Source organism: Urocitellus parryii, chromosome 7 (genome assembly GCF_045843805.1).
Source record: "Urocitellus parryii isolate mUroPar1 chromosome 7, mUroPar1.hap1, whole genome shotgun sequence".
In the NCBI taxonomy this organism is placed as follows: Eukaryota; Metazoa; Chordata; class Mammalia; order Rodentia; family Sciuridae; genus Urocitellus; species Urocitellus parryii.
In genome coordinates this window covers 78,391,919-78,416,638 of record NC_135537.1, presented here as the reverse complement: position 1 = coordinate 78,416,638, position 24,720 = coordinate 78,391,919, and the positions used below count along the sequence as shown (strand labels likewise).

The window sequence follows — 24,720 nt, the reverse complement described above, 5'->3', positions numbered from 1 at the left end:
CGAAGAAATGGCAACAGTCAAGCAGATCCTGAGAAGACAGGATAACTAAATAAAATCTGATACCTTATGTGCGACCGACCTAGTAGCAGAAAAAGAACAAAAGGAAAATAAAGAAACTATGAAAGAAGATTAGCCTTTAGGTAGTAGCAATGTATTAATAATGTTGCATTAGTTGTACACCATAGTCATAATACTATAAATCTCAACACTAAAGAAAAATGGTTGTGGGGCTTATAGAAACTCAGGTACTTTCACATTTTTTTTTTTTATAAATCTAAAACCTTTCTAGTATGCATGCTTATGCTAAAAGATATACACTTTAAGTGTGATATTCATTTTATAATTTATATATGCTAGAAATAGTTTTATGAGTGCTATAAAATGTTGTTACCTAGTAATTAAAATATTCTGAATCCCTTAATAGCCCCTTTTCTGAATAAACAACTAATATTATGTAATGTTTTCTTGAAAGAGGATGGAAAATTAGAATTTAAAAAATAGGAAGACAGGCTAAAATAGTAAAGGAAAAGATACAGCTCCTGCACAAATATGCCATTTTGTTAAGAAATAATGCCATCTTAAAATGTATATACCAAAATAAAATTTGGCATATGAAACTAATTATGAGGTTGAGTTTAGATAGTTAGCTAATATTTTATATATATTTCTGTAGTCTACAATTGGTAGCAGGAAAATGTTTGTACACATCCAACTTTTTTAAAAAATATTTTTTTTTAGTTGTCAATGGACACAATACTTTTATCATTTTTATGTGGTACTGAGAATCGAACCCAGTACCTCACACATGCCAGGCAAGTGCTCTACTGAACCACAACACCAGCCCCGACACTTCCTACTTTTATATAAGGAATAAATACTAAATTTTTCCTGCATTTACAGTAAAGGGATGACTTTTTATCTAGGTTAGAAATAGGCAGATATTTACGGGTTCTTCAAAAGTAGTCTTCAATAATAACAACTTATTAAATATTAACAAAATGCACATGAACACTAAAATATTAACTGATTTGTATCATCAAATGATTAATTTTTCATAAAATTGTATTTTTATTTGAAAATGATTTATCATTAACCAACTTTATTTTAATCAGTCACTTATACATTTCAGTAAAATAAAGACAAGCTCACAATCCACAGGATTTATCCAGGGAAAGTACTTCAAATATTAAATAACATGTTTGGTTTCTACTGAATATAACCGATCTTTTCTTTAAAAAAAAAGAAAAAAGAAGGAAAAACGATCCGTTAATCCAGTGTCAGTGTGGGTGACACTTTCCTCTCTATTTTACCCCACTCACTTGGGTTGAGCATTCTCAAACTGATCAAACAACAACAAAAATGCAACAAAGAAGGATAAAATGGTTTACTGATTTAAAACTGAGAGTAATTTGGGGCAGTATCTTGAAATTGTACTTTGAAGTCTCATTTACTCAATGAATACAGTTTGACTCTGCATTGTTTCCTGTCATTGTAGATAGGTATCAATTTTGTGTGACATCTACTTTTTTTTTAATCATAAAATGAGACAAAACTCTTTAAAAGAACTTTTAAAAAAACCTTCATATGATTTAAATCTGCATCCATTATGCAGGTATTACATTGACCCTTAAATGAAAATCTGTATTATATATTTCATACATTGATTTATATTAATATTATGCACTCTGATACAGAGCTTCCTTGAATCATGGTGTTTATGAATAAAATTTTAAATTCCAGAGAGAATTATTCATGCATGTAGCTTTTTAATTAAAAAGAGAAAGATCAGTCAACCTTTTTTTGAGAGATAACCAGATGAAAAGCAACACCTAATTACTCCTATTTGAAGTTTCTTTCCCACCTGCAAACTCAGGTTTCAAAATGAATGGTGGCAATGAGCTAACCCCTGAGAAAAGAGGTTAGTCCTGTTGTAGATCATGTCTGAATGCCTGGCAGGGTGTAGAGATGCGTGGAAATACAGATTCTCCATCACACAAACAGTTTCAGTGTATACATATTTTACAAAAGCTGGGCATGGAGACCTTTTCGTCTCCTGCTTTCCCTCATGCCAGTGGTTGCAAAGGCAGTTTTCCCATGGTATCAGCCTCACCATTTCTTACACTTTACCAATGTTCTCTTCTCTGACACTCAATGCTCTGCTTAATGGCTGATGATTTCTCTCTTTCCAGATCACATCCTTTGTGGTGCCATAGCACATGGATTTCAGAACTGCCTGTGAGGAGGTAGGTGCAATAGCCTTCTGCCTTTTTGCATAAGGAAAACACAGTACATAAGCAGGACAGACTTGGCCCTACTTTTTGTGGGTGGAACACTGCTTTGGGCAGAGGATGAGTGAGTGATCGGATCCTTTTACATCCAGAGTACGTTTTCTTTCAGTAAATTTAGAAAACCAAAGTATGCCTGGGGAAGCCCTGGATTTCAACTCTTTAGGAAGATCGGAGCATATTTAATAACTGAATTGCTCCTTTCCATCAACTAAATACTGTATGGTGAGAGGAACTACTGGAAGGAATTCTTTTCACATACATGGTTATAAATTAGAGGGCAATTAAGGTTGTATTTTTTTTTTTGAGGGGGGGGAGGCACTAAAATCCTACAAGTTTTGATTCCAATGTTTCTTAAGTATTTCAGTATTATTTAAGTATTAATATATAACAATTCAGTTTCTCTGCAAAGCTGCCATCACACCCTGGTATGCGTGAAAGTGATGCATTACTCTTTCAAGGATATTAAAGACCACTCAAGTGTACAGTTCAATAGTGCTTGGATGGGAGCCCCAGGGAACGTAATCTTTCTATCTTAAGAAAAAAGGCTATCTTTTTTCACTAAGCCTGAATCATTCAAACAATTGAGGGTTTTTTTTTTCAGTCTTCTTGTAAAATTAAAATATTTTTAGGAAAAAATTTGCATTTGCTTTCAAATTTTAAAGTATTTTTATTTTGTGTGACTCAACAAAAAAACAGGCATAACTAGATTACCTATGGTAGTGTTAAAATCAAGCCACAGAAATCATAAACTTTAGTCTTTAACATTTGTGAAGATTTTCCTCTTAGTGAAATGTCATGTACTTAAATTTCTCTCAGGAATCTGAGATAAACAATTGCTTATTGTTTCTCTAAACCGATTGCAAAAATGTATTTAAAATTTTGTAAGCATTAGTGTTGTAATGTGTAACTATTAATGTGTAACTTAGAACTCCTAATAATAAGTTTAAAGCTCTCTCTAGAGTACTTCATTGCTGGAAATTATATTAGAGTCAAAGATACATGGAATATATTATTTCCATATTTTTGTTTTCTCTTGACTACTAATAAGGAATAAAAATGAAAACCTGATATTGATGCACATGAGATCAAAGTAGACTATTGCATTGTGGATGTCAGGAGGTTTCTTCTCTGTAAAAACATAAAGAAGAATGAACACATGATATCATTTTAAAAGCACCTTAAGTATCTAATATAAATCCGTTTTAAATAAATGATTTATTGATTAAGAAACTTCTGCTCTTGAAAACAAAATGTTGCAATTAAAAAAATACCCGGGATTTAGAAGTCTAGTGAGAAGCAAAAATGAAAGAAGAAACTTACATAAAATGCTTTAGGGACAAATATAAAATATAAAATTTAGCAGAAAAATATACACACAACAAGACATTATTTAATATACATATAGTCAGCCTCTGATTACCATTATTCTGCTTTTAAAAACATTTCATCAGATAAAGTGTGTATGTTCCAGCCAATATTTATTTTCATTTTTTCCTCACTTTTTATATTTGCCTTTATTAAAGTAAGACCTACATCTTTATGTTGATTATGAAGCTACATATTTCTTTTAACATATACAGTCTTTCGCTGAATAATGGCAAAATACTTTGGCAAAATACTTTGTTACCTGGTGTCTTCATAAACATCTCAGCTTATGTGAGTACCACATGAGCTTCCCATAATGATAAAAATCACCTGACAGTGTGCTTCTCAGACTTAGATCCACTTTTACATAACACGTGACTATGTGAAATAATTTGTTCACGTACATAATTTTAGTTCTTTCTATGATGAAATATAATCTATGACTATGTTACAGTTGTAGTTCTAACTTCCTTGTTGAATGTTTAATAATTTCACTACATGAAATAAACTGGAAAAGACAGATTAGCAGGAAAAAAAAATACAAATATTTTAATGTACCAGAACATAAGATCCACACACAGAGTGGGAGTTGTAAAAGTTGTAAAAGTGAGAAAGTTGAAGCTTCTCCTCACAGGGGAGAGGAGAGTAGGAATATAGGCAATCCAGGTAATTCCAGAGGGCTAATAAATTATTTTGTGGGCAGACATATGGGACCAGGACAAAGTTCTTCTAAGATCTAGGCATGATGTTTTGCTTTGAATCTACCTTGTTGCAACCAGATTTTTGCCTTCTCTTATTAGTACAATTTCAGAAAGAAAGTATAAAGCAATTGTTTTTCTCTTTGGGGGAATCTGATTGGATAGATATGAGAAATTTGCAAAATGCCTCTCCCTGTGCAAGGAGGTAGAAAAACAAGGATAGATCAGAGGGGACCCTAAATCAGAGGCATGTCTGAAAGCACCAGTATTTTGGATGCTATTTTTTCAGCCCCAATATGATTACAAATGTTGAAAGAAATTCTGCTAGGATCATACTATTATGTTAGGTCCTATTAATTAATCAGTAATGAAAAGAGCAATAGCCTATTATTAAAATCTTGTAATAACAATATACAAGAGGAAGCTAAATAATGTTGATATTGAACTAAATACTCTTGATGTCATTACATGTGATACCAAAATAGAGTACTGATGAGTTTCAGGGACACATAAATATTTTATGAAAGTATGAGTTCAAAAGAGTGAGGACTCATCCTTGGATGAAATTATTTCAGAGGCTTCACATAGAAAAAAGCCTTATACAGTACTTGACAAAAGACTAGAATTCAGCTAAGGAGAAAGCCAGGATTCAAATTAATCCAGAAAGGGGGCAGGTAAAATATAAAATAGAGTTTGAAGCATGTTGCCTGGAATAATATTCAATGCACTACTGCTGTGATGTAGTAAAAATTGCATAGTACTTAAGACCACAGATTTACAAAACAAATTAATGTGTATTTGTCAACCAAAATATAGAAACACCTGCAAGAGTATTTGCAGTTTTATATTATTGTTTCTGCCTGGTTTCTTACATAGGATATTGCAGATTTTCATTTCAAAATTTAAAGATGTAGACTTTAAAGTTCCAAGCAAGCACATTTTGTGTTTTTTAAGCAACAAGAACAGAAATTTAAAACAGTTATTAATTTTTAAGAAGAAAGTAGATAAAGATCTACTTTTTAAAGTTCCAAAATATGTACTAAGTTGAAGCAAGTATAAAATTTAAAAAGTTTAAATGTGGCATTTGTTTTAATAACAAAGTAAATTCCTGAAAATTTATAACCATATTTAATTGATTTGGATAAAACATAGCATTCTAAAATATTGCCTTTTACATAACTAAGAAATGTCACTTTTAATCATTTATTTGTGCAAATGGTGTCCAATGTGGAATCTGTAAAATCCAGATATTATATAGGATTGTTAATCAGGCACAGAAAAATAATATTTGAGTTATAACATTTTTATGAATAATTCCTTCCTTTAGAATTTTAATTTATTGGTGTACTTTACAATTTATAATTTTGTAAGATATTTTTACATTTTATATATAAACACATATTACATGTATTTATTCACTTACATGCAATGAATAATTGTTAATTGCTTCATGTTAATAAAGAAAAAGGAAGATGGTGTATGTTGTAAGTTGATACTAATATTGGAGGCCTATAAGTGTTTAGATTATTTCTAATTTTAAAGAATTTGGTTCCTTGGACCTCTGAAGTTGTTGTAGCTGTGGTTTCTTTTAGTTTGGACAGCACTAGCAGCCTCTCCCACTTTCAAAAGAATTCCAATTCTTATCCTCTGAAGAAATCATAATGGAGTGGAGATAAAAATCTCTTCCCACATCATATAGAGTCCTATGCCCTCTAGCAGCATGGCTTTAGGGAAAAATTAATAGATAATTAATTAATAATAGATATCTTGAGAGTGGTTTCTTATCTCCAGTGGTCATTGCTTTGACCCATGATGAGCAGCTGTTGCAAGATGATATTGTCCTTTTCAGAATTATTCACACTACATAAAAATTAGTTTTTTGTTTTTGTTATTTTTATTGTTTGCATTTTTTATTTGTTGTTTTTATTTTCATTCATTTTGTTTTGTGCTAAGTTTGGAACTCAGGACCTCAAGCAGGCCAGGTAAATGCTCTACCACTGAGCTAAAACCTCAGTTCCATTGGAATATTTTGATAACCAAAATTCTATCTAGTGAAAGATGCAAAGGGCTATACCATCTTATGCAGGATAATTGGGAAGATCTCCCTAAATAACCTCAGTGTAAGTGAGCCCAAAGCAACTAGTACAGAACACAGAACCTGGTTTCAGCAGCCTGGCTTAGTTCTGCCCTATAACTTCATCTCTGGTCTTGTTCTGTCTGTGAAAGCAATTGCACTGGGTTTTTGAACAGCAAAGCAAATTACTGTTTCTTTGCATTTAGTAAACACATCTGAGTAGTTATTAACAACAAATAAATGAAATAGGTGACCATATTTCTTTAGTGAGAATCCCCATGCCCCCACTCTGTTCTTCCTCAGGAGAGTGCCCTGCAATCAATTTCCCCTACTCTTTTAATGTCCTAAAAGAACTCTAAGTGCAGCTGTTTACCACTCCCTAACATCCTCTGACCAGAGTGTTTGCTTCTGATAACAGTTACATATTTTCACTTTCCCATTTACTTTCCATCTTCCTCACTGCTGTAAGAAATTAGTTAGAACATACAAATGTGAGCATATTATTTCATCACTGGCATGTTGCCAGGGTATCTCCATCATCTTCAAACCCCTGCCACATTCTACAGGAACCTGGACCTGCCTAATCTTCACCCAGCACTTCTCTCCCACTCCTCTGATGGCTCACACAAGCCCAGTATTGAAATTGACTTTTACTTCCATCTTTTTACATCCCATGAGATAGGCATACTCATTTTTCCCATTGATTAAAATATCTTTGGATCCTCTTAATAATTGCTTCCCCAATTTATTTTTCAGTAGAACTATACACATCTTCTATCAGTCCTCCTTGAAACCTCCTCCTCTGAAAAATATCTCATTGCCCTCTATACAATGCTGCCATCTCATGTATCACATCACATCGTATTTATATACATATCTTTTGGTACTGTGGATTGAACCCAGTACTACTGAGCCACATCCCCATATATCCCTGGACCTTTTATGTATTTTTCTTTTGTATTCAGACAGGCAGTTCTTAAACTCTGCTTTTTAAAAATTCGTTCTTTTTTAGATATACATGACAGAGTGTATTTTGACATATTGTACATACATGGAATACAACTGACTCTAATTAGGATTCCATTCTTGTGGTAGTGCCTGATGAAGATTTTCACTTATTGTGTATTCATAGATGCACATAGGAAAGTTCTATCCAATTCACTCTACTGTCTTTCCCATTTCCATCCTCTCTCCCTCCCCATCCTTCCTTTTTGTCTACTCCAATAAACTTCTAGTCTCCACCCTCCCTTATTTTGTATCAGCATCCACATATCAGAGAGCACATTTGGCCTTTGGTTTCTGTAATTGGCTTATTTCATCTAGCTTGACAGCCTTGCTTGGACTCCTGATCCTCCTACCTCAGTCTCCCATGTCTCTGGGATTACAGTACAACCACATCCAGTTGTGTACTATTGTAATAAGTAAGAATACTTTGAAACCAAAGACTATTTGTCTAAATTCATGTCTGATTCTCTGCTAATGTAATACAATATTTGCAAAAGTCATGCATTTGTGAGATGTAAAATGTATTTTCACATGCACAGCTGAATTTTCGTGGTAAAATATATTTTAATGTCAATTTGTCCTCAGCTTTCTGAGCACAAACAGAACACACATTTTATTGGTGGTGGTGGTAAGGGGTGTTTTCTTCTAATGAAAAGCTGCTTAATTATTATTATTATTATTATTTTTTGTAAATCTTGACATCTCAGGAAACTAGAGGGAGCTCAAAACTCTGTATTCTGCTTTCCAGAAAGTTATTTAATAAACTGGGGACGTTTGTCACATTACTTGTGCAATGCTAACTTGGACCACATCAGAAATGAGATGAGAGAACGCTCCTGGCTCTGTGGAGCTCTCCAACCTTTCCCTGCTGATCTTGTACATCTCTTTGATGTGAAACAATAATATATTTCTGAGCTCTCAGGGAAAAGCCCCTTTCTCATCCTGAAGTTGAAACAGCATTACTTGTGATTACCAGCTATTCCATTACATGTCTGGGGAACAAATTGGCCCAGAGTCTACCTTTCATTGAAAAACTGTCCAATGTGCTCAATTATGATCACTTGGCTTTGATGTATTATTTTATATCCCCACTCCTCCCTGTGTCCCTTAGAGTGTCTCCGAGTTGGTCCCCAGCCAAGATCACACTGAAAGCGTGAAAGAATTGTTCATGAGAAAAATTCAGAAAAACTGTTTTATACTAAGGGAAGTATAATTTGCTTGTTCTGAAATATTTTTGTCCTCTGGACATATCCAGTTGAATGACACTGGTGAATAGATTAATCGGCATGATTTAGTGAGCATCTGCTGAGTGCTGCTGCCAGAGATGAGAAAAGAATGTTGTCCTTGCTCTTAAAAAAGCTTCTGTACTTCCTAAAAAAGACATGCACCCTTTAAAATACTTACAGGCGGGTGTATGATTGTATGTAATATGGAGGATAAAATGGTGTGCCTCTGTACATGTGATAAATCAGTTTGCAGAAAGAGCTAGCTTTGGAAGCTGCAGTATCTAAATATATGCTCGTCAACATTCTGGAAAATTCTTCCAAAGAAAGAAACTCCTAAGAATCCCCATGGAAAATTAAATTACACAAGAAAACCTGGTATTATTTGTCTGGGGTAATACAACTCTCAAATACTAAGGATAAATATGCCTCCCTATGTATTATCCATTCATCAAGAATGATTCATTAATTGATCAAACAAAAAAAAGGCATTTCTGAAGTAGTCATTGCTCCTGTTGACTTTTTAGTTCATAATAAGAATTAGAGATTATATTCTGTTTGACATGAATTTCGGTTCATAGCATGACAAATAGGAATGCTAAATGCCCTTGCTAGGGTGACTATAATAAAATCAAGGTTTTTGAGGCTGACAAGATCCAGTCTTCTTCAGTGATTATGAAGTCTGTGATTTAAAGCTCTGTAGTACAAGGTTCAGAAGTCCTCACAGTCTTTTCTTCACATTTTCCAAAAATATGCGAAGCACGTTGATTCATTTAGGAACAAAAGTTTTTGGACTTTAAATTAGGATCTGTTTTATATCATTAATTTAGATAATTCACTTACCACTTTTCCTCATTCCATCTGAAGTACAAAGTGTGGGACAAATAGGAATGCTAGTATAGAGCAGTTACACTGAAAGTTAAGTAGGGTCAGGCACAGTGGAGCATTCCTGTAACCCCAGAGGCTCCAGAGGCTGAGGAAGGAGGATCGTGAGTTCAAAGCCAGCCTCAGCAAAAAACGAGGCACTAAGCAACTCAGTGAGACCCATCCCTGAATAAAATACAAAATAGGGCTGGGGATGTGGCTTAGTAGTTGAGTTCCCCTGAGTTCAATCCCTGATATGTTAAGTAGGTATGTGTCCAGATGCCAAATTTTATGATGGATACAGAAAGTAAATTAGTGTTTGTCTAGGCTTGGGCAGGGAGAGACAGAGGTATGCAGTTATTTCACAGATGTTCAAAATGTTCTAGAATTGCTCATTTTGATGCTTGTACATCTGAATATTATAAAAAATTAACTATATACTTTAAAAAGTCAAGTTATATGAAATGTTAATTGTATCTCAATAAAACTATTACTTTTATGTTCAAATTAAAAGTAAGTATTCATATAAACTCTTATTATTTTTCAAACATAGTACAGTACTTTTGTTATAATTCTTAGTTTCCAAAATTTCATGTGGCATTGTTGACATAATGTCCATAATCCATGCGTCTAATTTGTTTAAAATGGTTTTACCATTTCTCTGTACAATAAAGTAATAAATATCAGACTCACCAAAGTATATATTTCCCAGCTGTGAAATGTTATTTAATGGGTTTGGCTGTAAATAGGCCATAAAATTATAACCTATAACTATACTTTGTTCTTTTTTTTTCCTTCTTCTTTTTTCTCTGAAGACAAAGACAGGGATTTGTTTGCTGCAGGATGGTAATCAGGAGCCTTTCAAAGTCCGGCTGCACCTAGCCAAAGATATTCTGATCATCCAGGAACAGGATGTGATTTGTGTGTCTGGTGAGCCTTTCTATTCTGGTGTAAGTAGCTCTTACTTTTGTTAAGTTGTTCACTTTTGTCTTTTGTTAAGAAATATTTATATTTTTCTTGTTCATTGAGAGCCTAGTCAATGGTCCTACATGCAATTGTTGTTCATAAGGCTAAACCACGCCCCGGTCTGAGGATTTTGCTGGATCCACAAACACATCACCTCTAGCTCAGTGTCTGTGGGCTCCTGGATGTCATCACAAGGACGTTCATCTTTCATAGGAGTGACTTGCACTTGCATTTTCTGATCATAGAGTGTATCCTACCTTCTCAGACAAGGGCTAATTGAGAAGGTGCCAGATTGTGTCGCATGCATTTGTTTTATCTTGCATCACTTTGAACCCTTTTCCCAATGCCAGTGAGGCAGGAGGGTCTCAGTAGCAGTCACTGAACTCATGGTGAATGACTGACCCTAGGATTATACCTGAAGGATTCTGTGGACCTCCAAGATAGAATTATACCTAAGTGTTAGGCAGCTCTTCTCTACAACTCTCTATGCTCTTGATATGTCAAGCCGTGCTTCAGAAAGAGGCATAAATTACTACACAAACAGATAGGTGTATTTTCTAGCAAAGAAGTACAGCTGTGGAAGACATCCTTAGGTGAGCTTAGATTTTATTTAACAAACAGATTTTATCATAAACAGGGCAATTTCTAGAGTTTTTCATTCATTGTACAACCTCGTTAAAGACATCATTTTAACAGGATTGCCATATGTGACCTCAGAAGAAAATTATAGATAGTATCAAACGTTCTGCTCCCTGATTTCCCCAGACATCTACAACTATTTAGCATGAAGATTTAATTTGTACCTTCCTAACAGACTTACCTCCGAGTGTTTTGCTGGTGGTGAATAATGCTGAATTGGAGTTTTCACATCACTTCTTACTCACACCCTATGGGAGTCACACAAGGTCCTAAATCAATAGGCCTTTGCTAACTGAAGATAATGGACATTTTGCAGACTGTTAACTATTCTTTTGTCACAGACCATTTAAATCATCCTGAATCATGGACTTGGATATCAAGGCTGATTAAACTGTTTCCATGGGGTTGCCCTTTCCTCCTCTTGGTTAATAACAGAAGAGTGATAGATATTTTTTCTTTCTTTTCCTTTTTTTTTTGTGAGAAGAGGTATATTCACATAAGTCTCTGGAATAAATAAATCACACAGTTCCTGGATCAGTTAAATGTAATGAGTGAAACTCAGTATTTTCACTGAAATAATGTATCGATTTTAATTTTGCAGTCAAGACACTAATACACATAGACCGAATCTCCTTTTTGAAGATAAATTGTGCCTATAAATAAAGCTTATAATTCTGGGAAGGATTCAAATACAGTTAAGGGGAAACTTTTAATTGTAATGCCAACAAATATAAAAAAGTGATTTACTTTCAACAAAATACGAATAACGTAATGATTATTTTTCACTAACGTTATGGTTAACACAGAGCTTTCTTTGCAAGACTGAAACAAACTGGTGATCATTGCTTGCCTAACTTTTACCTGAGATTCCATATGTTCTACCTGGTACAGAAAGTAAGAAAATAGATATACACAGCATAATAATTTTAAGGAAAGAGTTAAAATTGGGTTATTTGTGAATTTCATAATGTAAAACAGAGAAATTCCAAATAAATCTACAAAAAATAAAATGACACATAAGTGTGGCAAGGTTGCTAGAAATAATGATGACAATCCAAGTGAATTGTGTTTCGATAGCTGGTAACAAGCAATGGAAAAAAAGAAAAAAATGTAATTTATAGTATGTCAAAATATAATATATTAGGAAATAAATGTAACAAAAAATGTATATGGGGTCTACCCTGAAACTACTAAACCATAATAAAAAAAAAAGTTAAATGAAATGAGGAAGTAAATGGAGAAACACATCATGATCATGAATTGAGCACTAAAATTGACAAGTTGTCATGTCTTCTTAACTATCACAAATTAGTTCAAAATCCCAACATATTTTTATAACTGTTCATGTTGATTCTAAAATTTTCTTAGAAATACAAAAGACTTGTAATAGCTAAAATTATCTTGAATAAATAGAAAAATGTTTTATATGAAATTTTATATGTCTTGATCTCAGAACATGCTGTAAGTTTTGAAAAATAAGCACAGTGTGATATTTTCATAAATATGGGCACATCAATCTGTGGAACATTAAAGATGGTCCAGAAATAGAACCATGCATACCTGGTCAGCTAAACTTTTAAAAAGTTATTATAAAATACATGTAACAAGGGGCTGGGGCTGGGGCTCAGAAGTGGCACACTTGCCTGGTCATGTGTGAGGCACTGGCTTTGATTCTCAGCCCTGCATATAAACAAATAAAATAAAGGTCTATCAACAACTAAAAAATTTTTTTTAATTACACATAACAAAAGTATTACCATTTCAGAAATTTTAAAATGTGCAGTTCAGTGACAAAGTGTACATGCATTATTGTCACAAGCACCACACTATTTATTTCCAAAATATTTGTCATCCCCTACTAATTAGTTGCTTTAGTCCTCATAATCCCTGTTGTACATTTTGTCCCTCTATGTATTGATATTCTAGGTAATTTATATAAGCAAAATCATGGAATATTCGATCCTCTCTATATCTCGCTTAGCATAATGTTTTTGATGGTCATCTATCTCAAAGAATTCATCATAATATTTTTGAGATACATCTATCTCAGAATTTCGTTTCCAGTTATGACATATTAATTTTCATTGTATTTATATAGGACTTTGTTTACCTACCCATTCAACAGTGGACTACTATCTAAAAGGTTGCTTCAACCTTTTGGATCTTTCTAAAAGTTCTGCCCTGAATGTGAGTATGCAAATAATTCTGAGTCCCAATACTTAATTCTTTTGTGTATATATCCCAAAATGAAATAGATAAAACAATAGTTCTTTGATTAATTTTTTCAAGGAACTGCCATACTATTTTCCACAGTAGCTGCATTCTTTTCTGTTTCAACAAGTAGTGCAGAAGGCTTTTAATTTCTCCACATTCTACTTCAAACCTTTTATTTTACGTATTTTTGATAATAGGTATTCATATGAGTGTGATTGGAATCTCATGGTTTTCATTTGCACTCTTCTATTTATTAGTAAGGCTGATCATTGTTTTATGAACTTATTATCCACTTATATATTTCTTTAGAAAAATGTCTCTTCATATCCTGTGCCCATTTTGGTGGTGTTATTTCGAAGTTGAGTTGCAGGAATTCTTTATTTCGCATAGTAATCCCTTACCAAATTTGTGATTTGCAAATGTTTTTTTTCTAACTTATGGATTGCCATTTCACTGTGTTGATAGCTCTCTTTCATGCAAAAAAAAGCTTAGTTTTGATTAGATTCAATGTTTCTATTTTTTCTTTAACTGGGTGTTGTGCTATATCTAAGAAACCACTGTCAAATCCAGTGTCATCAACCTTTCTTGTATGTTTTCTTGTATTTATAGTTTTAACTCTTACTTATATGTCCTTTCCCTTTGAGTTGTTTTATGTATATGGTGTTTGGTAAGGGTCCATTGATTCTTTTGCATTTGGAAACTAGTTTTCTAACACCATGTGCATCTTGAAACTCTTGTAAAAAATAATTTACTATATATGCAAGGTTGTGGTTCTGTGCTCCATATGATCCATTGATCTTTATATTTGTCTTTATTCCAGTAACACACTATTTCATTTTCCACTGTGTATTTATTAAGAAATTTGAAATTAGAAAGTATGTGGCATCCAGCTTTGTTCATTTTCCAAATTGTGTGACTATCTGGGATTCCTTGAGATTTATATGAAGTTCAGAGTAGATTTTTCTATTTATACAGAAAATGCTAATGTAATTTTGTTAGGACTTTTATTGAATCTGTAAATCACTTTGAATGTTATGGAAGTTTTAAATTTTTACAACTTCTGATCGATGAGCATGGGATATATTTCCACTTATTTATGTGTTTGCTACTACTGAATTTCAGTAGTGTTTATTTTACAAATCTTTCACTTCTTTGGTTAATTGTTTACTGTTTTAGTCTGATTATACTGTTAGAAGATTGTGTTCTTAAATTTCTTTTTGGATTGTTCATTAACAGGAATGTGAATTTTGCATGTTGATTTTGTACCATGATATTTTACTAAATTTGTTCATTAGTTTGAAAAGTTTTTTTTTGAAGAATATTTAGGTTTTCTACACAAAAGTTTTTATCATATCTGAATAGAGATCAACTTACTTTCTCGCTCCCAATTTGGGTGCCTTTTATTTATTTTTCTTGCCTAACTATTCAGGCTTGAACTTTCAGTAATATGTTGATTTAGAAATGGTTAAAGTAGGCATCTTTGCTTTATTACTGATCTCACAGAAAAAATATTTGAATCTTTCGGCTTTGAATATAATGCTTTTCATTTATGGTCTTTATTATGGTAAGGTGTTCTCATTCTATTCTAGATCATTGAGCATTGAACTGGTGTTGAATTTTATAGTGAATAGTGTTAAACTTTGTCAGATGCTTTTTTTCTGTCAATTGAGGTGATTGCATATGCTTTTTCTTTTTTTTTCTACAACTATTCACTATTCCTTAATTTCAAGTGCTTCATTGGACTGTCTACCATAGTCTTAAAATAATAATATTGTCATCAGGTGTTTAACCTTTAGGGAGAAAATTAAGATTACCATGCTGAAACCACCAAAAGAATATAAACTTATATGTAATGTAAGTTTTCCTATTCTACGATAGGGAGGAAGTAGATATTTATGTTTCCAGACCCATCTCATGAGCTGAAGGCTGCTTGTAGATTTCTTATTACCTGAAACTTCTGGTATTCCCAGCTCATGCTAAGAGAAAGCTCCTAGACAGTGAGGCTCATGTATGGCAGTGGAACAATCCTGGGTTGTGGAGTTAGTGATGAACCTGACAATATATCCACAGCAGAAATAGAGGCAGCAGTGTACTCCTGAAACCTGACATTGACCTACTGAACATAAAAAATAAACACTGATATATGAGCGTAAGCAAAAAGATTTTAGAGGGCAATGCACAAAACTGAGCAATTGGAGGATTACAATCAGGCAAAATGTTAGTGTCTATAGTTCAATCATTACTAGAGTGGACAACTCCCAGCTATCCATGTTGAGTGATCCTGTTGACTCCTTGCTCTGAAACCCTTGATATCTACTAGGACTGAGCTCAGTTGCAAGAATCCAGATTGAAAATTGATGGTAGGTATTTGAGCAGGACTTTATTGGAAGGGAGGAGAAGGTGAAGGGATCCCTGGGAAGAGAATTTACCTCATAAACTGGGTTCTGAGACTCATCACACAGGACTGCGATGAGTACAAGGGCAGCACAGAAATACTGCAGCCTGATGAACTGTATTAGCAAATGATGTGGAGCTGAGCTCTGGGGACTCCATCAGAGTGAGTTCATTATGTAGATGATTTAACATTAACCTGCATCAGACAGGAGATGGAGATGAACGTGGGGCATCTATAAGTTTGCAGTAGCTCTCATACAGAGTTATGAGGGCATACAGAAATGGGGTAGAGGAAAAATAATCTAGCACATTTACACATCTGACACTTTTTAAATATATGTGTTTTATATATATATAAAACACATGTATATAACACAGATATTTAGTTGTAGTTGGGCATAATACCTTTATTTTATTTATTTATGTTTATGTGGTGCTGAGGATCAAACCCAGTGCCTCACACATGCTAGGCAAGTGCTCTACCGCTGAGCCACAACCCCAGCCCCATATCTGACACTTTTATTCCAGTTATATGCAGAAAATTTTGTAAACTATAGATCATTTAGAAAGGCATGTAAATATTTTCATTTACCGGACATAGCCAGAGTTAAAACTGAAAGATTCCATGCATTTACTTTGACTTTTGTCAGCAAAGGAAGGTTCCATTTTTACCTCCAAAATTTCCATGAGCTATGTTACAAGAAGATTCTGTGATTTGTTCAGAGATTATAATTGAGGTTTTAGCCTTGAGTCCATATCAGATGAAGCCTGTACCATCTGTGATAATTAGAAAGAGTAACAGAATGTAGACAGCAATGATTCAAATCCATAGGTACAGAGAGTGACAATCAGAATGAAACATCGCAGTTGTCAGATAGATATGTTAAACCATCAGCTAAACATAAAAGAAGTCCATCATCTCCCCCTGATGATCAGAAATCAAACATCCAGCTCCTGTGGTCCCTGTGAACCGTTTGCCATACTTAATCAGAGATGACAATGACTGCCCTGGTGTTGTCATCCCCTTTGATGTGCCCTGAAGAAAAAGGATTAAATTTAGCCTTGGCTGGTTTTAAATATTAACAAGAATAGTTTTAGAAGGTCAATAGAACTAATACCAATCCAAGACTACTGAGTATTTTACCACAGAGATACGAGTTTAAAAGATGTTGCTAAAAAAAAAAAAAAGATAAGAAAATCTTGGAAATTAAATCACAAATATGGCAGAACTGCCAGGTACATCTTGTGTGTATAGTCAGTCCCACAGCAGTGTTTTTGCTGGCATGATTAGACTTAAGTATCAACACGACTCCCTCCTGTTTTTCTTGTGGGAGAATACACATAATTAGTTATCCCACTAGTGAGAACACAATTTCCTGAAGGTAAATTTAAAAGAGCATACTGTCATTTAACCTGAGAGTCATGCTAGTTCCCCCACAAGTGGGAAAGGATGATTTTTGTTTTCATTTTCCCACATCAGAGAGCCATTCACTGGAGTCCAACAAAGAGATCACAGTTTGTGCATGCACGCATGCATGACATTCACATTATGTGTGTGTATGTGTGTGCGTGTGCGTGTGTGTATGCACATGCACATATGTAAATAGTTTAAAATGCTCATATGTCAATGATTGACTTTTTAAATGTTTTGAGTCTTAAAATATTTAATTGACAATAAATATCGTATATATAGTCATGCTGTTTAACACTGGGAACCGTTCTGAGAAATGTTCTTGTGGGAACACCACAGGGTGTCCTTGTATACTTCGTCACTGGGTCTTATGGGACCTTTATGTATACAGTCTGTCAGTGACTGAAACATTACATGGCACATGACTGTTTTCAAGATGTACACTCTTATGGTTGGCTCATAGTATGGTGTGTAACGACTTTTACCCAGGTTGTACATTAAATATCAAGATCTTGTTCATTTGATAATTGAAAAATTCATCTATACTTTTTGATTGGGCCTGTTCCCATTTCCTTCATTTCTCAGTTCCTAGAAATAACTTTCTACTCTCTGTTTTTATGAAATTTACATTTTTAGACTCCACACACAAATGAGATCATGCAGAATTTACCTTGTTATGCCTGTCTTATTTCACTTAAACTATTCCCCACATCTGTCTAAGCTTTCACAAATGGCAGAGTTTCCTTCTTTTATGGCTGGATAATATTCTGTTGTATATGTATACCACACTTGTTTAACTATCTATGCATCTATTTGTAGACCCATGGACTGTATTCTATAAAATTTGATTTTCCCTAATGGTACATGGGAAAGTCACTGGGAAGTAAAAGGGATAGAGAAGCTATCAGTTTAATTCTGTATTAATCACTATTTATGTTTGATTTTTATATGACGTACAAAGTGTTTCTCATCCATTTTTGAACTTTTGGGGAAGGTGCCACCAAATGGGTGAAAATACTAGGAAAGGGTGTATTTTCCAATTAAAAATTAATAGTAATAGTAGCCCATTACCATCTAGAGAATGGACATTTCTAATAGATAGATAATAAAATAGCCTAATCTTAAAGCCTAGAGTGTCCCTTCCTTTCAGTTTTACAGAGATTGCTAAATTCGCAAAGCAGTGCTGAAAATCTCTCTGTCATACCTTAAGTGGTGTTTCACTATTAGGAGTTAACCTTCACCACTAGAGCCACTGACATCCCTCATTTCCCAGCTTCCTTATAACTAAATGAGAAGCATAATATTTTCTTTGTTTCTTTACTAGTAAATCACATCATGGTCTAACTAAGTGGGTAATTCATAAAGATTAAATGATTTAATGCTTGTAAAACAAGCACATAGTAAGGATTCAACACATACCTTTATTCACATGAAACATGATAAAATGTGGAGATATATATATATATATATATATATATATATATATATATATAAATTACACAGAATGCAAAGGTCAACATCGGGAGCTGCTTCCAAAGGATATAATTCAGATACCTTTCTTAAATATGAGGTAAAATTTGTAAGATACATGAGGGGAACAGACAGTTTAATCAGATGTGAAATCGTGTACACAGTTAACAAGTGTTGAAAGTGCATCTGGTAATTAAGGATTGTGACTCATGGGAAACTGTTAGTAGCTAATGGTAGGGTAGGATTTCAGTAGGGTACAAAGTGGATTGGTGGGCTATAGTGTAAAGCAAGAATCTGAGGAGGAAGATGAGATTTCAGGGGGCAGTAAGATAAAAGTTGAATTGAGATATGTTCAGCTAGAGTTGCTCCTGAGAACTCCATCAGGACAAAACCTCAGAGAATGATAGATGGATATGGAGCTCAAAATAAATTAACAAACCAGTATTGGCTTCACAGACTTGGGGGTAATTGGAGTTTCCACTGAACCTGTTCACATTTTTCTCTCCAAGCCTGATGGTATTTATTGCTCTTCTCTGTTGGCATGTTTCCTTCCTCCAAAAAACCATGAGACTCTGGAGAGTGTGGTTGTACGTTAATCATTCTAGTAGTCTCTGCACTTACACAGCACCAACCTTTGAATAGCATGTGGTGGGATTTATAGTGAGGAGGAGGTATTAAGCTGGAAAGAGAGAAAGCTAATTGATTCAAGGGGTGAACTGGAAAGGAGCCATAGACTATGTTCCCACTACTGTAATCTGGTCTCAGCCAATTCCATTTGTGACTGATTCAAGGGTGTGGAACAGCCTGAAGCCAGATCAAAATAGAACAGTACAGGAAACATGAAGAAGTGTTGACAGAAGCTCAACAAGGTAAGGAGAATGATAGAAAGGTGTACATATAGAAAAAACACACACAAAAAAGCCTTTTTCCCCCCATCCTCTGTATTTTGTTCAATATTGTTGAGCACATGAGTTGGCCAAGAGGCAACCAATGGAGAAGGACTGTGGAGATAAATGATACAACAAAACAAATCTTCATTTAAGAATTAATTAAATTTAGGAAAAATTACACAAAATCAGTTTCTTCTCAATCGAGCAGAAGATCACCCCTTCTCTGAGCATTGTATTGAAATAATATTATGTAGAACTCATCTCAGGGCTTTAAGTAAAATAGCATCAGGATGAAGGATACTAGGAACATAGGAAGAATATACTGTAGTCATCCCTGGGCCTGCAAGGGAGTAGGGTCCAGAACCCCTATGAATACCAAAATCTGCATAGGCTATAGTCCCTGGTGTAAAATGGCACAGTGAGGATAGACCTGAATTAATAAACATTAAGTAGAAACCATTCTTCAAATTTTGAATTTACTGGGACCTGTACTTTGAGTTTCAAATTTGGATTCTTCACTGGACTAGCTAAATGCTAAATGCTACTGTATGATAATCCCGTGTTGCTGGTCAGCAGCAGTGAGCTGTAGCTTCCATTAGTCAAGTAATTACCAGGGTCAATAACTGATACTCTACCATTGTACTGTGCTGTTAAACTATGGTGTTCAGTAGGTTATATAAATCAAGTGCACTTTTGAATTAATGGTGGGTTTGTCAGAACATGACTCCATCAAGGTGTAGGGGATGCTGTATTTGCATGTACCTACACACATCTTATGGTATAGGTGTTCACCAAAAGCTCATGTGTGAGACAACGCAAGAGCATTCTCAATGGTGAAACAATTTGATTATGAGAACCATAAACGAATCAGTAGATTAATCCACTTGAATGGGTGGTAACTCGAAGAAGGTAGGGTCTAGCAGGAGGCATTCATTTGAGGGTTATATTTTATTCCTAGTTAGTGGAGTTCTCTCTGCTTCCTGGCTATCATGTGCTGAGCTGCTTTCCTCCTCCACACCCTTCTGCCTGATGTTCCAGTCTCATCAAGGAGCCAAAGTTATGGATGCAGCCAACCATGTACTGAGCCTCTGAAACTGTGAACCCAAAGGAATCTTTCCTCCTAAGTTGTTCTTGTCAGCCATTTGGTTATAGCTGTGCAAAGTTGAATAAGACATGTTTCTATATGCTTTAATCACCTCTACATGTTTACTTATTTTTTTAAAGTATTGATTTCACCCCATCACTGAGCTACAACCCCAGCCCTGTACTTATATAAATACATTATAAAGGATATGTACATTATTATAATTCAGCATTATTTAAAGAATAAGGACGCAAAATGTATAATGATTTTGAAATAATATGATTTTGATACATTTTACATGATACATGTAAATGTATCATGTTACAGTAGAGATGTAACTTGTTTCCAGATATTTTCTATCCATGGTTGTCTGAGTTTTTTGATACAGAAACTTTGGATATGAAGAGCTGACTGTATATCAGTTTGATTTTACATTGGGCAGAGTACATATGGAGGATATTATTAATCAATTGGGGATGCATAAATATGCATGACACATTAGATTATGGTGGCAATCAAATTAAATTAGAGTGATAATTGGAGAAAATTAACATTGGAAAAACACTTAATCTTAAACAATGTAGGCTGGTCTAGTTTAGGGGTGAAGTGTAATGATATCTATCTCAGAAATGGCTCAGTAAAAACAGTATCTCCATCAATATCTGGACAGAGAGAACAAAAATGAGTGTAGCCAATGCATGCATTTAGTTAATTTTAGATTAAAATTATAAGATTGAACATTTAGACATTCTTGTATGTTTAATATTTTTTTTCAAAATAAAAACTGGAAAAATAACTATCTATTATTATTTTAACCTACAAAAGTAAAGTTTGAAACTTTTGAAATTAAACTAATAATGAGAGAGCTTTAACTCTACCTCCCAAACAGCTTAGAGCATTTTTTTTTGCCTTTTCTTTCATTACACATCAGTAATTTTTTTGTCATGAGATGGGCAACAGTATGAGAACTGAAGTTGATTTAGAAAATAGATAATCCGGTGCCTGCAAGCGAGGCGAACCTGCAAGCCACGGGCGGGCGGGTCAGGCCCAGCAACCAGCCAAGGGACTGCAGCTACACGCGCCGGCGGGGAACGCTGACCGGACCCACTAGGACAGGTCCGGCGGCGGACGGCTGAGGGCTAGGCCCGTCCCCTCCCCCAGTGTCTGCAGGGAGGAGGGACTGTGAACAGCAGCAGAGCGAGCCCAAAGCCTGCTGAGGGGCGGAACCGGCCCCTCCCCCAGTGCCTGCAAGCGAGGCGAACCTGCAAGCCACGGGCGGGCGGGTCAGGCCCAGCAACCAGCCAAGGGACTGCAGCTACACGCGCCGGCGGGGAACGCTGACCGGACCCACTAGGACAGGTCCGGCAGCAGACGGCTGAGGGCTAGGCCTGTCCCATCCCCCAGTGTCTGCAGGGAGGAGGGACTGTGAACAGCAGCAGAGCGAGCCCAAAGCCTGCTGAGGGGCGGAACCGGCCCCTCCCCCAGTGCCTGCAAGCGAGGCGAACCTGCAAGCCACGGGCGGGCGGGTCAGGCCCAGCAACCAGCCAAGGGACTGCAGCTACACGCGCCGGCGGGGAACGCTGACCGGACCCACTAGGACAGGTCCGGCGGCGGACGGCTGAGGGCTAGGCCCGTCCCCTCCCCCAGTGTCTGCAGGGAGGAGGGACTGTGAACAGCAGCAGAGCGAGCCCAAAGCCTGCTGAGGGGCGGAACCGGCCCCTCCCCCAGTGCCTGCAAGCGAGGCGAACCTGCAACCCTTCAGGAGGTTAGGCCCAGCAACCTATGGAGTGACACAGGTGCCCCTGGCGCCTGCTGGGTAGGTGGACCTTTGACCGACCAGCAAAGCAGACCTAGGGCCTGCCAGCATGGTAGACGGATCACACTAATTGGAGGAGGATCACAGCCACTACCTGCCCTGCAAGGGTGATTTTTCAACTATACAAGAGCAATATAAATAAATAGAGGGGGAAAATATCAAAGACACAACAATTTCACCAAGCAGAAAGAAACGCCAGCAGTATGAAACGACAAGGAAAGAAAGGACCACAGGCAATGCAGGTCAACTCAACTTTAGAAGAGGTAATAGCTGCAACAGATGGAATGTCAGATAGAGAGCTCAGGACATACATGCTTCAGATGATCTGGAGTCTCAAGGAAGACATGAGACAGCAAAATCAGACAATGAAAGATCACATTGACAAACAAATCCAGGAAGTTAAAGATCAATTTCACAGGGAGATAGAGGTAATAAAAAACAAACAAATAGAAATACTAGGAATGCAGGAAACAATAAACCAACTTAAAAACTCAATTGAGAATACTACCAGCAGAGTGGATCACTTAGAAGATAGAACATCAGACAATGAAGACAGAGTATTTCAACTTGAAAAGAACATAGATAGCTCAGCAAGTCTACTAAGAAACCATGAGCAGAACATTCAAGAGCTATGGGATAATATCAAAAGACCTAACTTAAGAGTCATTGGGATACAGGAAGGCACAGAGCTCCAAACCAAAGGATTAAGCAATCTATTCAGTGAAATAATACAAGAAAACTTCCCAGACTTGAAGAATGAGACAGAATCCCAAATCCTAGAAGCCTACAGGACGCCGAATGTGCAAAATCATAAGAGATCCACACCAAGACACATTATAATGAAGATGTCCAACATACAGAACAAGGAGAGAATTTTAAAAGCTACAAGGGAAAGGAAGCAGATTACATTTAGGGGTAAACCAATCAGAATAACAGCTGATCTCTCAACACAGACTCTAAAAGCTAGAAGATCCTGGAATAACATATTTCAAACGCTTAAAGAAAATGGATTCCAACCAAGAATCTTGTATCCGGCAAAATTAAGCTTCAGGTTAGAAGATGAAATTAAAACCTTCCACGATAAACAAAAGTTAAAAGAATTCGCAGCTAGAAAACCATCTCTTCAAAAAATCCTTGGCAAAACATTACAGGAAGAGGAAATGGAAAATAACATTGATAACCAACAATGGGAGGTAGGACAGTAAAGGGGGGAAAGTAGTCAAAGAGGATAACAAATCAGGTTTAGTAACATCAATAAACAAATATGGATAGAAGAACAAACCATATCTCAATAATAACCCTAAATGTTAATGGCTTAAACTCACCAATTAAGAGACACAGGCTAGTAGAATGGATCAAAAAACAAGACCCAACAATATGCTGTCTACAGGAGACGCATGTGATAGGAAAAGATGTACATAGACTGAAGGTGAAAGGTTGGGAAAAATCATATCACTCATATGGACCACGGAAACAAGCAGGAGTGTCCATACTCATATCTAATAAAATAGATTTCAAGCCAAAGCTAATCAAAAGGGATAAAGAAGGACACTTCATACTGCTCAAGGGAACCATACACCAACAAGACATAACAATCATAAATATATATGCCCCAAATAACGGAGCAGCCATGTTCATCAAGCAAACCCTTCTCAAGTTCAAGAGTCTAATAGACCACCATACAGTAATCTTGGGAGACTTCAACACACCTCTCTCACCACTGGACAGATCTTCCAAACAAAAGTTAAATAAGGAAACTATAGAACTCAATAACACAATTAACAACCTAGACTTAATTGACATATATAGACTATACCACCCAACATCAAGTAGCTACACTTTTTTCTCAGCAGCACATGGAACCTTCTCAAAAATAGACCATATACTATGTCACAGGGCAACTCTTAGACAATACAAAGAGGTAGAGATAATACCATGCATCTTGTCTGATCATAATGGAATGAAACTGAAAATCAATGATAAAAGAAGAAAGGAAAAATCAAACATCACCTGGAGAATGAACAATAGGTTGCTGAGTGATCAATGGGTTTTAGAAGACATCAAGGAGGAAATTAAAAAATTCCTAGAGTTAAATGAAAACACAGACACAACATATCGGAATCTATGGGACACATTGAAAGCAGTTCTAAGAGGAAAATTCATTGCTTGGAGTTCATTCCTCAAAAAAAGAAAAAAACAACAAATAAATGATCTCATACTTCATCTCAAAATCCTAGAAAAAGAAGAGCAAAACAACAGCAAAAGAAGTAGAAGGCAAGAAATAATTAAAATCAGAGCTGAAATTAATGAAATTGAAAC

General features: G+C 35.6%; 1 protein-coding gene across 2 annotated transcripts in view; it reads left to right on the top strand.

Annotated features, from left to right (window-relative positions):
- Positions 1-2,216: 2,216 nt before the first annotated feature.
- Positions 2,217-24,720, top strand: part of Sntg1 (syntrophin gamma 1) — a 345,728-nt gene continuing 323,224 nt past the window's right edge. For both annotated transcript variants that reach the window (XM_026395196.2, XM_026395195.2), the window contains exons 1-2: positions 2,217-2,243; positions 10,333-10,467. In XM_026395196.2, the coding sequence (XP_026250981.1) occupies positions 2,217-2,243; positions 10,333-10,467 (162 nt within the window). The remainder of the gene's footprint in view (positions 2,244-10,332; positions 10,468-24,720) is intronic.